This window comes from Chiloscyllium plagiosum, unplaced genomic scaffold, assembly GCF_037043375.1.
Source record: "Chiloscyllium plagiosum isolate Xiang-an unplaced genomic scaffold, Cpla_swu_hap1 HiC_scaffold_22, whole genome shotgun sequence".
In the NCBI taxonomy this organism is placed as follows: domain Eukaryota; kingdom Metazoa; phylum Chordata; class Chondrichthyes; order Orectolobiformes; family Hemiscylliidae; genus Chiloscyllium; species Chiloscyllium plagiosum.
Window position 1 is genome coordinate 17419349 of NW_028270160.1, and position 16044 is coordinate 17435392.

General features: G+C 47.6%; 1 protein-coding gene across 6 annotated transcripts in view; it reads left to right on the plus strand.

Moving 5' to 3' along the window:
• Positions 1-16044, plus strand: part of cfap43 (cilia and flagella associated protein 43) — a 145623-nt gene that overhangs the window by 125190 nt on the left and 4389 nt on the right. For 4 of the 6 annotated variants that reach the window (XM_043712886.2, XM_087998806.1, XM_087998804.1 and 1 more), the window contains 7 exons: positions 2551-2639; positions 5202-5400; positions 7789-7901; positions 8450-8612; positions 9780-9944; positions 10377-10457; positions 11249-11402. In XM_043712886.2, coding sequence (XP_043568821.2) covers positions 2551-2639; positions 5202-5400; positions 7789-7901; positions 8450-8612; positions 9780-9944; positions 10377-10457; positions 11249-11402 — 964 coding nt within the window. The remainder of the gene's footprint in view (positions 1-2550; positions 2640-5201; positions 5401-7788; positions 7902-8449; positions 8613-9779; positions 9945-10376; positions 10458-11248; positions 11403-16044) is intronic. The other 2 variants (XM_043712887.2, XM_087998805.1) reach the window with 1 other exon arrangement.

Sequence of the window (16044 nt, forward strand, 5' to 3'; positions counted from 1 at the left end):
GGTACAGGGAGTGGACAACACTGGGTACAGGGAGTGAACAACACTGGGTTGAGGGAGTGGACAACACTGGGTACAGGGAGTGGACAACACTGGGTACAGGGAGTGAACAACACTGGGTACGGGGAGTGGACAACACTGGGTACAGGGAGCGAACAACACTGGGTACAGGGAGTGAACAACACTGGGTACAGGGAGTGAACAACACTGGGTACGGGGAGAGGACAACACTGGGTACAGGGAGCGAACAACACTGGGTACAGGGAGTGAACAACACTGGGTACAGGGAGTGAACAACACTCGGTACAGGTAGTGGACAACACTGGGTAAAGGGTGTGAACAACACTGGGTCCAGGGAATGGACAACACTGGGTACAGGGAGTGGACAACACTGGGCACAGGGAGTGAACAATACGGTACAGGGAGTGAACACTGGGTACAGGGAGTGAACAACACTACAGGGAGTGAACACTGGGTACAGGGAATGGACAACACTGGGTCCAGGGAGTGAACAACACTGGGTTTAGGGAGTGGACAACACTGGGTACAGGGAGTGAACACTAGGTACAGGTAGTGGACAACACTGGGTACAAGGAGTGGACAACACTGGGTACAGGGAGTGGACAACACTGGGTACAGGGAGTGAACAACACTGGGTTTATTGAGTGGACAACACTGGGTACAGGGAGTGAACAACACAGGGTCCAGGGAATGGACAACACTGGGTACAGGGAGTGGACAACACTGGGTTTAGGGAGTGGACAACACTGTGTACAGGGAGTGAACAACACTCGGTCCAGGGAATGGACAACACTGGGTCCAGGGAATGGACAACACTGGGTACAGGGAGTGAACCACACTGGGTTTAGGGAGTGGACAACACTGGGTTTATGGAGTGGACAACACGGTACAGGGAGTGAACAACACTGGGTCCAGGGAATGGACAATGCTGGGTACAGGGAGTGAACAACACTCGGTACAGAGAGTGAACAACACTGGGTACAGATAGTGGACAACACTGGGTACAGGGAATGGACAACACTGGATATAGCGAGTGAACAACACTGGGTCCAGAGAATGGACAACACTGGGTACAGGGAGTGAACCACACTGGGTACAGGGAGTGAACAACACTGGGTACAGGGAGTGAACCACACTGGGTACAGGGAGTGAACAACACTGGGTACAGGGAGTGGACAACACTGGGTACAGGGAGTGGACAACACTGTATTTAGGGAGTGGACAACACGGTACAGGGAGTGAACAACACTGGGAACAGGGAGTGTACAACACTGGGTACAGGGAGTGGACAACACTGGGTACAGGGAGTGGACAACACTAGGTACAGGTAGTGGACAACACTGGGTACAGGGAGTGAACAACACTGGGTCCAGGGAATGGACAACACTGAGTACAGGGAGTGAACAACACTGGGTTTAGGGAGTGGACAACACTGGGTTTAGGGAGTGGACAACACTGGGTTTAGGGAATGGACAACACTGGGTCCAGGGAATGATCAAAACTGGGTACAGGGAGTGAACAACAATGGGTACAGGGAGTGAACAACACTGGGTACAGGGGGTGGACAACACTGGGTACAGGGAGTGGATAACACTGGGTACAGGGAGTGGACAATACTGGGTTTAGGGAGTGGACAACACTGGGTCCAGGGAGTGAACAACACTGGGTACAGGGAGTGGACAACACTGGGTACAGGGAGTGAACAACACTGGGTTTATGGAGTGGACAACACTGGGTACAGGGAGTGGACAATACTGGATTTAGGGAGTGAACAACACTGGATTTAGGGAGTGGACAACACTGGGTTTAGGGAGTGGACAACACTGGGTACAAGGAGTGGACAACACTGGGTACAGGGAGTGGACAACACTGGGTTTAGGGAGTGGACAACACTGGGTTTAGGGAGTGGACAACACTGGGTACAAGGAGTGGACAACACTGGGTACAGGGAGTGGACAACACTGGGTACAGGGAGTGGACAACACTGGGGTCAGGGAATGAATAACTCTGGGTTTAGAGAATGAACAACACTTGGTACAGGGAGTGGACAACACTGGGTACATGACGTGGACAACACTGGGTTTATAGCATGAACAATATTGTAATTAGAGAATGGACAACACAGATTTGGATGTACACAATACTGGGATTAGTGGATGGACATGTGTTTAAAGAGTGAACAAATTTGTGACTAGGGTTGAGGTAAGGTTTGTTCAAAATTGGCCTTAGGGATCACACAATTTTGGGAAGCAAGGACCATGAGATCTTGTTCAATTGCAACTGTGTTTACCAGTCACAAAGCTACTTGTGGCTGTACTAACTGATGAGCAGGGAAGTACAGGGAACCCGGTGTCCTGATCAGGGGCTCTGTGACTCCTATATTATGCAACTCGGTTCTAGTTCACAATAGCTGTGGCATTCAGGATCAATTGCCCTGTGAGCTTTGGGATTCTACCTGTGGGTCAGGGAGCACCCATCCTTGTCTGCTTTAACTTTCTTTCTAATACAGAATCTATTCTTGTTTCACCTCAGCTCCTAGATCGTGGATTCAGGAAGGAGTTCTCTGATGTCTCTGCTACAATGGTTGACCAACTTTATAAATTATACAAACGCAGACCCAAGTGAGTGACTCCATATACAGCACAACACTGCCCAGTGAGTGACTCCACACGTACAGCACAACACTGCCCAGTGAGTGACTCCACATACACAGCACAACACTGCCCAGTGAGTGACCCCACACACACAGCACAACACTGCCCAGAGAGTGACCCCAAACACACAGCATAACACTGCCCAGTGAGTGACTCCGCACAACTCAGCACAACACTGCCCAGTGAGTGACTCTACACACACAGCATAACACTGCCCAGTGAGTGACTCTACACACACAGCACAACACTGCCCAGTGAGTGACTCTACACACACAGCACAACACTGCCCAGTGAGTGACTCCACACATACAGCACAACACTGCCCAGAGAGTGACCCCAAACATACAGCACAACACTGCCCAGTGAGTGACCCCACACACAGCACAACACTGCCCAGAGAGTGACCCCAAACATACAGCACAACACTGCCCAGTGAGTGACCCCACACACACAGCACAACACTGCCCAGAGAGTGACCCCAAACACACAGCATAACACTGCCCAGTGAGTGACTCCGCACAACTCAGCACAACACTGCCCAGTGAGTGACTCTACACACACAGCATAACACTGCCCAGTGAGTGACTCTACACACACAGCACAACACTGCCCAGTGAGTGACTCTACACACATAGCATAACACTGCCCAGTGAGTGACTCTACACACACAGCACAACACTGCCCAGTGAGTGACTCCACACATACAGCACAACACTGCCCAGTGAGTGACTCCACACACACAGCACAACACTGCCCAGAGTGACCCCAAACATAAAGCACAACACTGCCCAGTGAATGACTCTACACACACAGCACAACACTGCCCAGTGAGCGACCCCACACACACAGCACAACACTGCCCAGAGAGTGACTCGACATACAGCACAACACTGCCCAGTGAGTGATCCCAAACACACAGCACAACACTGCCCAGTGAGTGACTCCACAGACAGCACAACACTGCACCGTGAGTGACTCTACACACACAGCATAACACTGCCCAGTGAGTGAACCCACACACACAGCACAACACTGCCCAGTGAGCGACCCCACACACACAGCACAACACTGCCCAGAGAGTGACTCCACATACAGCACAACACTGCCCAGAGAGTGACCCCAAACATACAGCACAACACTGCCCAGTGAGTGACCTCACATACACAGCACAACACTGCCCAGTGAGTGACTCTACACACACAGCACAACACTGCCCAGTGAGTGACCCCACACACACAGCATAACACTGCCCAGTGAGTGACCCCACACACAGCACAACACTGCCCAGTGAGTGACTCCACACATACAGCACAACACTGCCCAGTGAGTGACTCCACACATACAGCACAACACTGTCCAGTGAGTGACTCTACACACACAGCACAACACTGCCCAGTGAGTGACCCCACACACAGCACAACACTGCACAGTGAGTGACCCCACACACACAGCATAACACTGCCCAGTGAGTGACTCTACACACACAGAACAACACTGCCCAGTGAGTGACTCTACACACAGCACAACACTGCCCAGTGAGTGACTCTACACATACAGCACAACACTACCCAGTGAGTGACTCTACACACAGCATAACACTGCCCAGTGAGTGACTCTACACACACAGCACAACACTGCCCAGTGAGTGACTCTACACATACAGCACAACACTGCCCAGTGAGTGACCCCACACACACAGCATAACACTGCCCAGTGAGTGACCCCACACACACAGCACAACACTGCCCAGTGAGTGACCCCAAACACACAGCATAACACTGCCCAGTGAGTGACTCCACACATACAGCACAACACTGCCCAGTGAGTGACTCTACACACATAGCATAACACTGCCCAGTGAGGGACTCTACACACACAGCACAACACTGCCCAGTGAGTGACCCCACACACAGCACAACACTGCCCAGTGAGTGACTCCACACATACAGCACAACACTGCCCAGTGAGTGACTCCACACATACAGCACAACACTGCCCAGTGAGTGACTCTACACACACAGAACAACACTGCCCAGTGAGTGATTCTACACACACAGCACAACACTGCCCAGTGAGTGACCCCACACACACAGCATAACACTGCCCAGTGAGTGACTCTACACACATAGCATAACACTGCCCAGTGAGGGACTCTACACACACAGCACAACACTGCCCAGTGAGTGACCCCACACACAGCACAACACTGCCCAGTGAGTGACTCCACACATACAGCACAACACTGCCCAGTGAGTGACTCCACACATACAGCACAACACTGCCCAGTGAGTGCTACACAAACTGCCAACAGACCAGGACAGCTCACTTTTATCTGCCCTGACTATACATTGACATGTTGTGTTGTGGTTTGTGAAGTCTCAATTTTCAGATAACTCATTGAATGAGGGTATGATCTGTTTGGGAGTAATCCAATTGGCTTTGATGCTGCTCCCTGCAAGGGTGTGTCTGGGGCCTATGGTTTCTATCTGTTAACCCAGTTTCTAAAGTATATTTTCTCATTCTGTTTAGGGTACAATTGCAAAGGATCCAAGTGGCAACAGCCAACCCTTTTGAGGACCAATCGCAGTCAGTCGATGACAGTCATGCCAGTTTCCTGGCTGCCATGTTGGATTTAGATTCACTTGATTTCAAACCCGAGAACCTGGACCCAGCTGTGTGGAATCGGTTCTGTGAAAGTAGGAGAAAAAAAATAGAGAGTGAAAATCAGGTGAAAGAGAGGTTCCTCTGTCTGGGCTTACTTAGTTCTGCTCACGATAGGTGTGTTCAATTTGTGATTTAAGTGGTGCCAAATACTTGAGCTGACTGAACTCCTAGTGGGAGGTCCACAGGTAGGCAAGTCAGCTAGCTCACCTGATACCTCACTGAATGTGTCTACATGGCAAGCAGGTAATTCAGCCCAGTTCCAATCCTCTAAGAGAATAAAACTGGGTAAGTTCAGAGTAATTTATCAAATGCAAATACACTGCAAATTCTCCAACATGATGCTGGGTTGAAACAAGTTAAATTATCAACTGCAGTTCCACAGACAAAGCTTTCATTCCCTTGAGTTTAATAGAGTTTTGAGTTTTCCTCAGCAATCTGGCCATAAATGAGAGAAAAGTAAAAGTTTAAGAGGTAACCTAATTGAGGTGCTTAAGAAGATAAAAGGATTCAAGTAGATAGATGAAAATTATTTCCTCTGATGTGGAACAAGAGGCAAGAATGTTAAGATTAAAGTCAGGAAGTACTTCTTTCACACAGAAGGAAGTGCAAATCTGGAAAAGAGGGTGGTCTTATGAGAATGATGACATGAGAACATAGGAGCAGGAGTAGACCATTCAGTCCATTGAGCAGCTCCTCCATTTAATACAATCATAGCTGATCATCCGTTTCAATGCCTGTTTCCCCACACTATCCCCATGTCTCTTCACATCATTGATATTCACTAATCTGTTAATCACGACTGTTAACAAACTCAAAGACCGATCTTTCAGCTTGTGTAAAATTCTCCCAATTTCACTCCTAAATGGCTTCCCCCTTGTGATGATGATGCTCCTTTAACAAGGTTGGCTTTTTTTACCCCAGAGAAGTCGTAGAGACACAGGTTCTGAAAGGTCTGGGCTTGGGTGGGTTTCAGGGCCAATTTGATTGTAGCTAACAGATACTTCCTCATGAAAAGGGCTTTCAAGTTTAAAGAAAAAACACATGTACAATGAAAAGAGAGTGGCCAGTTTTCCCAGCTCAGCTTTTCTCTGGTTTGGTTTGGTCTGGAAATTCAGTGAAAGCAGTCAGGCAGTTGTAAACGCTGCCGGACCCAAAAAAAAAGGTCCAGGCTGATCCTCCTCTCTCTCTCTCTGACACCTTTCCTGTAAGACCTTTCCTGATTTTACCTTTTGTGTCAAGGGGTGTTTATGGGGATTGTTGCAAGTATTTGGAACAGTATCATTAAGTTGGGTTGATCTGTCAGGTTTTTGGATAGGTTACTTTATTCTGTATTCTATTCTCTCTTGTTTGTGTTTCATTCGGTACTCTTGTAAATAAATAGTTTTGTTTAAACTAAATGTTTGACCAACTGCATCCCTCCTGGAATATCTGTGTTACACCTGCTTAAAACAACTAGCAAAGTTAGGGTCTGAGCTGCTTTTTTGAAATGCTTTGAGGGGTTCTGGTCTGGTCCATAACAATACATTGAAATTGTATCCCCTGGTCCAACATTACCCAACCAGGTGAAACTCGCTATCCCTTTGAATATTTTGCAACTTTCATTGACATCTCCCTCATTCTTAGAAACTCTAAAGAATAAAGGCCCAGTTTCTTCAATCCTTTTCCATAGGATAGTTCTACTATCTTGGGAGCAAATCTTATGAACAGTCATTGCACTCCCACCAATAGCAATAATATCTAAGGTAAGGCAAGGAGACCAAAACTGTATGCAGTACCCCAGGTACAGTTCAACCAGGCTCCTATACAATTGAAGCATAGTGTAGCTAATCCTGTGCTCAATCATCTCGCAATAAAGGCTAACATTCCATTAGCTTTCTTGATAGCTAGCTGCATTTCAGCCTTCAGTGATTTATCAGTAAGAACACGCTTTGTGCATCTGTACTTTCTAATCTCTTACCATTAACGAAATTCTCTGCACAACTGTTCCTTCTACCAAAATGGATAACCTCACAATTTACCTCATTAAGTTCATGGGCTGAGATTCTTGTTGGATAAGGCCATGAAGAGTTATAGAACCAAAGCAAGTTAATGGAGTTGAGATACAGATCTGCCAAGATCTAACTGAACAGTGAAACAGGCTTTGAGGGGCTGAATGGTCTCTATTTTCTTCTTCCTTGCAAAGCCTCCTGCTATCTCAGATTGTCCAAAATGTGATTGCCATCCTTTCCCTTTGAAGGAAAGTCTGATTGTCAGCTTGTAATGTTATCTAATCAGGACTGTGAACTGGAAGTGCTGTGATTTTTGTGTGATAGGCAACTGCCAAGGTCAGAGCCCTACCTACACTGGTGGATAAAAGGCACTTGCTCCTGCACCAAAGGCAGTGGCAACTGAGATTCTTGGTTTTAGATTTTTCTATTAAAGCCTGAGGTTCACGTGTCTGCTTCTTTCTCAGGTGAGGTTCAAGGCTGTGACTCTGGCAGAGATGCAGATGTTTCTTCAAAGGAGGATGGAGGAGGATGAAAATAATGGGCAACAAATCAACAATTTGATCCAGGAACTCAACAAGTCAGTCCCACTTTACTTTAAGTGTTTGGCAGTCAGGGAATTTCTGAAAAAGGGAAAAAACATCACTGGCCACCCTTATATTGGCACCTCAATCAAGAGACTTTGGGTTCAAGCTGCAGTCTGTATATTTAAACCTATAACATGTATTGACACACCTGAGGAATCTCCGCTCGTTGACGGGTGTATAAGATCCTACGGCCATTATTTGGAGATCAAAGATGTTCTTCCTGATGTTAAGGAACTAATAGTTAACCCCCAGGAAAGCACTGAAACAGATAAACTGGATAATTATCATGTTGTGTCTGTGGGAGTTTGCTATGTGAACATTGGTTGTTCTGTTTCCTATAATACAACTGTATCCAAACTTCAGAAAAATGCATAATTGATTGTAAAGCACTTTGGGATGTGCTGAGGTTGGGGAAGGTGCTATAGAAATGAGGTCCTTTTATTTTAATTGTGGGGAAAGTTCCTAGAAGTAAGTAACCTTTTGAATGGCCTATGATGTGGCCAGAGTTTAAAGTTGTGCTCTTTCTACCCCTCACTGTAAGCAGTCTCCGTGAAATCAAGTCACAATTTCAGCTGAATCTGATGGTGCAACTTGTGTTGAAACAAGGCCAAGTGGAGGTGACGAGCAGTGACTTCATTCCTGACTATTCCAATTCCATTTTCCTACATAAAGGCGTCGTGGAGGATCTGAACAGCACCATTCAGGTAAGGAGCCAGACTGACTCATTTCACTTTTTCTCTGCAAGTTTAGAAAGATGTGTCCCATGTTCTGTGAGACATAAACCATGAATTTGAGGCCAGACTCGTCACCAGAATAAGCACCTTGCTACGGTTTACTGGAAACTCAAATACATATTATCATTATTTTTGAATTTGGACTTTATGTTGTAAGTCATAAATAGAGCAGATGGGTTTTGTTTAGTTGTGTTAAGAATTTTTTAATAAGTCTAGTCATTTGGACAGTGATCTTAAATACATTTCTAAGAATGCAAGTATCTTCAGCCAACTGCCTTGCAGCTGTCTGTGGTGTTAGTAGATTCAATGTTCATACTGCTGTGTTTATAACAAGTCAAATAAACACATCAAGATAACTCATTTAGTTATTAATTCAGAATAGAAGGCTCCAAATTTTAGTTCAGATGAACCCAAAGTTCAATTCAGAAGAGAACAGTTTTTCTCTGAGTAGAAGGACGACAATGTTTAGTTCAGCTCAAGGGGCTCCAGTCACCACAGCAGAAATGCTTTCTTGTCTATGAAGCTTCTAAGCCAAGAAAGTTTGGAATCTTCAGAAATCCTCAGGTTGTTCGAACTGAAGTAATTTAGACCATAATTATGAAATATTCCTGCCAGTGGACTCAAAGTTCCTGTGGTTCACAGAAAAGAAACTAGAAAGAAGATTATTTGAAAGCTTTGTCCAAGGCTAAACTGAGAGTGAGCAGATAAATTGAACGTAGAAATAATAACTGGGTCTTGGAAGGATGAGAATGCTTCAAATGATTATTCAGGACTTAGGAAATTAGGAGGGAAAATTGAGATGTCAACTTAGAATTAGCTAAGGGACTCAGTTAGAAAACTAATAAAACTTTGAGTTAGAAGAGAAAGAAAAAAAGCAATCTAAGTGGCATTTTAAAAAGCATGAATTTCAATGAAAGGGAAAAAGAAGAGATATCTCAGAGGATGGATCTGATTTAATGGGGATTTTAACTAGAATGTCTCCAGTAAGAATGGGGCAATAAAGTTGGAAAGTGGGCTGTGTTGGGAGGGAGAGATGTTTTGAGATTGATTAGGGGCATCCTCATTTACACTTTGTAATCTGGCTGAATGTCAGTGTTAGAATTGCTGTATGACCATTGTTTATTCATTGATATCCAGTTATTAGGAGAAAAGAAGGTGGCCAGTATGGTGGAATGCAAAGACTTCAGGAAGAAAATTGTTCAGGTGGAGTGGGAATGCCAGAAGATGTTGATGCAAATGGATGACTTGCACAACAAGATCCGAGACATCCTGAAATTTAAGATCAGCAAACAAGCACAGATGGTAAGGGCTAACACCATCCCAATGAAACTGACCTGCCTAAGATATAGAGAAACTCTGGGAATGGGGAAAATCTCTTGATGAAAATCCAAGGGGAATAGGGAAGCTCTCTTGACAGGGAACTCAGGGGAAAAGGAAAAGGTTCTCCTGACAGGGTGACCCCCAGGTATCTGAATTTGGTCTGACCTGTCAGGCAAATTCTACTGGAGCTGCCGAAATTCTTGAGCAGTGGCAGTCTAGTCTTACTTTACAGATGTGAGGCCCTCCTCAGCATTGCTTTTAATGGGAAAGACCAAGGAAGCAAGGGAGAAACTAAGTTCTGTGTCTAAAAGAGGAATAGCACATCCATTCTCTTGCAACAAAAAAAACAGGTATCAGTGATGACAATGAATGTTTTTCCCTTTTCAAGACTAACACTGTATTTTTCTTTCCTAGTATCTAAGGGAGGCGAATTATGATTCTCAAATCAATGCAAACATTATGGGAATGGAACGCTCAGTTCAAGGTCAGGAGAAGGTAATTGATACCTGATTAAATCTGCTATATGCTGTCTCAGGGATGGTGGGGCACTAATTTCTAAACCCTCAAAGTTCCCTCTGTTGGGTGGTTAAGAGAATAACTTCAAATGGTGCTATTCAATTAGAAGAAGCAATGGAGGTACAAAAACAAAGCCCATAAATGGAGGAGTCTCCCTGGATCCTCAACAGCTCAATTTTCATTGTCATTGAATGAAGCACATTCACCTAAATCTGATACTAAAGAGGTCATATCTTGCAAGAGAAATCAGATTGACCTGATGAACTCTTTAAAGGTCACAAAGGTTTTATGTACCAAAAGGTGTTTCTACTTGTGGTTGAATCCAAAACTAAGGTCCAAAAGTAAAACAATCATAAACCCAACAAGGAATTCAGAGAGATAAAACAAAGTACTGAAGGTGCTGGAAATCTGAAAAAAAAAACTCAAACTGATGAGTTTCTCCAGCAATTTCTATTTTTATTAGGGAATTCAGAGAAGTCCTCACCAGGGAGTGGTGAGAATGTGGAAGTGATTAGAAGAGACACATTTAAGAGAAAGCACGGTAGGTGTGAGGGAGATGGAAATAAATTATAATGAATAGTGAATGAAAGCAGAGCAAGAGGAATCTCAAACAGAACAAAAACACCGACTTACAAATCAAGGGGCCACATGGCTGTCAAGATGATTATTCCATGTTTTCCCAATGAATAAATATGCTCAACCATCATTTTAGCAAAATTATCAAGGAGAAATTGATAACTGTCTAACTTTATGAATTGCTTTGTGTTTAGTTCCATAGCAAGGTTCTCAAAAAGAAACAGGAGGCCATTAAAGAGCTGGAGAAGCAGATTGCACAGCTGAAACGGGAGGTGAAAGTGATGGATCGGCAGTTGAAAGAACAACATATTTCTGTCAGCGAGAGGCAAAATATCCAGGAGATGATCAGTGAGTTCAAGTAACATTTTGTTGAATTGGTCATATACATGGGCTTTAGTAGGCTGATGAAGAAGGTGAAGTCGCATGGGGTATAAGGTGTCCTAGCTAAATGGATAGTGAACTGGTTGGGCAACAGTAGAGACAGAATAGTAATGGAAGGGAGCTTCTCAAAATGAAGATGTGTGACCAGTGTGTCCACACGGGATCTGTGCTGGGACCACTGTTGTTTGTGATATACATAAATGATTTGGGGAAAGGTTATTAGCAAGTTTGCAGATGGCACTAAGATTGGTGCAGTAGCAGATAGTGAAGTGGACTGTCAGAGAATACAGCAGAATATAGATAGATTGGAGAGTTGGGCAGAGAAACGGCAGATGGATTCAATCCGGACATATGCGAGGTGATGCATTTTGGAAGATGCAATTCCAGAGCGATCTGTACACTAAATGGAAAAGTCCTGGGGAAAATTAATGTACAGAGAGATCTGGGTGTTCAGGGCCATTGTCCTCTGAAGGTGGCAACGCAGGTCAGTAGAGGAGTCAAGAAAGCATACGGCATGCTTTCCTTCATTGGACAGGGTATTGAGTACAAGATTCTGGATCAATGGTGCTGGAAGAGCACAGCAATTCAGGCAGCATCCGAGGAGCTTCAGCAAAATCGACGTTTCGGGCAAAAGACTTTCATCAGGAATAAAGGCAGAGAGCCTGAAGCATGGAGAGATAAGCTAGGGGAGGGTGGGGGTGGGGAGAGAGTAGCATAGAGTACAATGGGTGAGTGGGGGAGGAGATGAAGGTGATAGGTCAGGGAGGAGAGGGTGGAGTGGACAGGTGGAAAAGGAGCTAGGCAGGTCGGACAAGTCCAGACAAGTCAAGGGGACTGGAAGTTTGAAACTAGGATGAGGTGGGGGAAGGGGAAATGAGGAAGCTGTTGAAGTCCACATTGATGCCCTGGGGTTCCGAGGCGGAAGATAAGGCGTTCTTCCTCCAGGCGTCTGGCGGTGAGGGAGCGGCGGTGAAGGAGGCCCAGGACCTCCATGTCCTTGGCAGAGTGGGAGGGGGAGTTGAAATGTTGGGCCACGGGGCGGTTTGGTTGATTGGTGCGGGTGTCCCGGAGATGTTCCCTAAAGCGCTCTGCTAGGAGGCGCCCAGTCTCCCCAATGTAGGGGAGACCGCATCGGGAGCAACGGATACAATAAATGATATTAGTGGATGTGCAGGTAAAATGTTGATGGATATGGAAGGCTCCTTTAGGGCCTTGAATAGAGGTGAGGGAGGAGGTGTGGGCACAGGTTTTACAGTTCCTGCGGTGGCAGGGGAAAGTGCCAGGATGGGAGGGTGGGTCGTAGGGGGGTGTGGACCTGACCAGGTAGTCACGGAGGGAACGGTCTTTGCGGAAGGCGGAAAGGGGTGGGGAGGGAAATATATCCCTGATGGTGGGGTCTTTTTGGAGGTGGCGGAAATGTCGGCGGATGATTTGGTTTATGCGGAGGTTTGTAGGGTGGAAGGTGAGCACCAGGGGCGTACTGTCCTTGTTACGGTTGGAGGGGTGGGGTCTGAGGGCGGAGGTGCAGGATGTGGACGAGATGCGTTGGAGGACATCTTTAACCACGTGGGAAGGGAAATTGCGGTCTCTAAAGAAGGAGGCCATCTGGTGTGTTCTGTGGTGGAACTGGTCCTCCTGGGAGCAGATACGGCGGAGGTGGAGGAATTGGGAATACGGGATGGCATTTTTGCAAGAGATAGGGTGGGAAGAGGTGTAATCCAGGTAGCTGTGGGAGTCGGTGGGTTTGTAAAAAATGTCAGTGTCAAGTCGGTCGTCACTAATGGAGATGGAGAGGTCCAGGAAGGGGAGGGAGGTGTCAGAGATGGTCCAGGTAAATTTAAGGTCAGGGTGGAATGTGTTGGTGAAGTTGATGAATTGCTCAACCTCCTCGTGGGAGCATGAGGTGGCGTCAATGCAGTCATCAATGTAGCGGAGGAAGAGGTGGGGAGTGGTGCCGGTGTAATTACGGAAGATCAACTGTTCTACATAGCCAACAAAGAGACAGGCATAGCTGGGGCCCATACGTGTATCCATGGCTACCCCTTTGGTCTGGAGGAAGTGGGAGGATTCAAAGAAGAAATTGTTAAGGGTGAGGACCAGTTCGGCCAAACGAATGAGAGTGTCGGTGGAAGGGTACTGTTGGGGACGCCTGGAGAGGAAAAAACGGAGGGCTTGGAGGCCCTGGTCATGGCAGATGGAGGTGTAGAGGGATTGGATATCCATGGTGAATATGAGGCGTTGGGGGCCGGGGAAATGGAAGTCTTGGAGGAGGTGGAGCGTGTGGGTGGTGTCTCGAACGTATGTGGGGAGTTCCTGGACTAGGGGGATTAGGACAGTGTCGAGGTAGATAGAGATGAGTTCAGTGGGGCAGGAGCATGCTGAGACAATGGGTTGGCCAGGGTGGTCAGGCTTGTGGATCTTGGGAAGGAGGTAGAACCGGGCAGTGCGGGGTTCCCGGACTATGAGGTTGGAAGCTGTGGGTGGGAGATCTCCTGAGGTGATGAGGTTCTGTATGGTCTGGGAGATGATGGTTTGGTGATGGGGGGTGGGGTCATGGTCGAGTGGGCAGTAGGAAGAGGTGTCCTCGAGTTGGCGTTTGGCTTCAGCGGTGTAGAGGTCAGTGCGCCAGACTACCACTGCGCCCACTTTATCCGCTGGCTTGATGGCGAGGTTGGGATTAGAGCAGAGGGATTGGAGGGCTGCGCATTGTGAGGGTGAGAGGTTGGAGTGGGGGAGGGGGTAGACAGGTTGAGGCGATTAATGTCCCGGCGGCAGTTGGAAATGAAGAGGTTGAGGGCAGGTAATAGGCCAGCGCGGGGTGTCCAGGTGGACGCAGTGTGTTGGAGGTGGGCGAAGGGGTCCTCGGAAGGTGGGCGGGGGTCCTGATTGTGAAAGTAAGCTCGGAGGCGGAGGCGACGGAAGAAGTGTTCGATGTCACGGCGTGTATTAAATTCATTGATGCGTGGACGGAGGGGGATGAAGGTGAGTCCTTTGCTGAGGACTGATCGTTCGTCCTCTGAGTGGGAGGTCCGGGGGGATGGTGAAAACCCGGCAGGGCTGGGAGCTGAGATCTGGTGTGGGTGTGGAGTCGGAGCCAGTACCTGGAGTGGGTGTGATGGTGGAGGGAATGGGGGTGGAAGCATGAGCAGAGGTAGTGCTCCCCTCGGGGTTCTGGGGGGGTGGGGATAGTGACAGTGGGGTCTGTGGGGGGCGTGTCAGCAGAATGCAGGTGAGTGGCGCTGGTGGGGGCGAAAGTGGTGGCAGACACGGCAGTAGAGGTGGCGGAAGTCACTGAGCATGTGGCATCGGCAATGATGTGAGGGCCGGAAGTGGCTGTGGGAGTGGCCATGATGGGGGCGGAAGTGACATCATCAATCAGCGTGGGGGTGGCAGCTGCATCAGCCTCATGGCTAATGGCATTTCCGAGGCCAGGGGAATCTTCTGGAATGTTTGAGGTGCGCTGGTTATGGAGGTGGGTGGATAAAAGTTTGTTGTACTTACAGTTTTTGATGTTTGAGATGGAATTGAAATACTGTTTGTTGAGATTATGGATTCTCCTGAGGATGTAGTACAGAGTGGGTCCTTTGCAATTCTGAGAGAGTGTGGCCCTCAGCTGAGGCAGGGCTGACTGTAGAGAGGTTAGCTGCCGGCGCATTGCTGCAAGCGTGGAGCGGAGGATCTTGAAGGAGAACTGTTGCTGGTGTTTTTGAATCTGTAGTCTGTACTGTTTGTCCTGTTCGGGTCCGAACTCTGCTGGTTTAAAGGTGGTCCGGAGTCCTTGTGGGATGAGTTGGTTACGGAGGCAGGCACTGAGGAAGCAAATGTGGCTGTGGTAGCGCGTTTGTTTCAGGACATGGTTGAAGAGCTTCAGGGCAGGGGAAATGACCTGGGAGTTGCAGTGGGAGAGGGACTCCCTGAGATTCTTGTAGAGAGAGGAGGAAAACTTCTTCAAGGCAGGCATCCTTGCAAGAGGATTCGCAGTAGGGTTAAAATCAACGAGGTATAAACAATGACTGCAGATGCTGGAAACCAGCAGTCTGGTTTCCAGCATCTGCAGTCATTGAGTACAAGAGTTGGCATCTTCGAGGAGAAAGTGAGGACTGCAGATGCTGGAGATCAGAGCTGAAAATGTTTTGCTGGAAAAGCGCAGCAGGTCAGGCAGCATCCAAGGAACAGGAGAATCGACGTTTCGGGCATAAGCCCTTCTTCAGGAATGAGGAAAGTGTGTCCAGCAGGCTAAGATAAAAGGTAGGGAGGAGGGACTTGGGGGAGGGGCGTTGGAAATGCGATAGGTGGAAGGAGGTCAAGGTGAGGGTGATAGGCCAGAGTGGGGTGGGGGCGGAGAGGTCAGGAAGAAGATTGCAGGTTAGGAAGGCGGTGCTGAGTTCGAGGGATTTGACTGAGATAAGGTGGGGGGAGGGGAAATGAGGAAACTGGAGAAATCTGAGTTCATCCCTTGTGGTTGGAGGGTTCCTAGGCGGAAGATGAAGTGCTCTTCCTCCAACCGTCGTGTTGCTATGGTCTGGCGATGGAGGAGTCCAAGGACCTGCATGTCCTTGGTGGAGTGGGAGGGGGAGTTGAAGTGTTGAGCCACAGGGTGGTTGGGTTG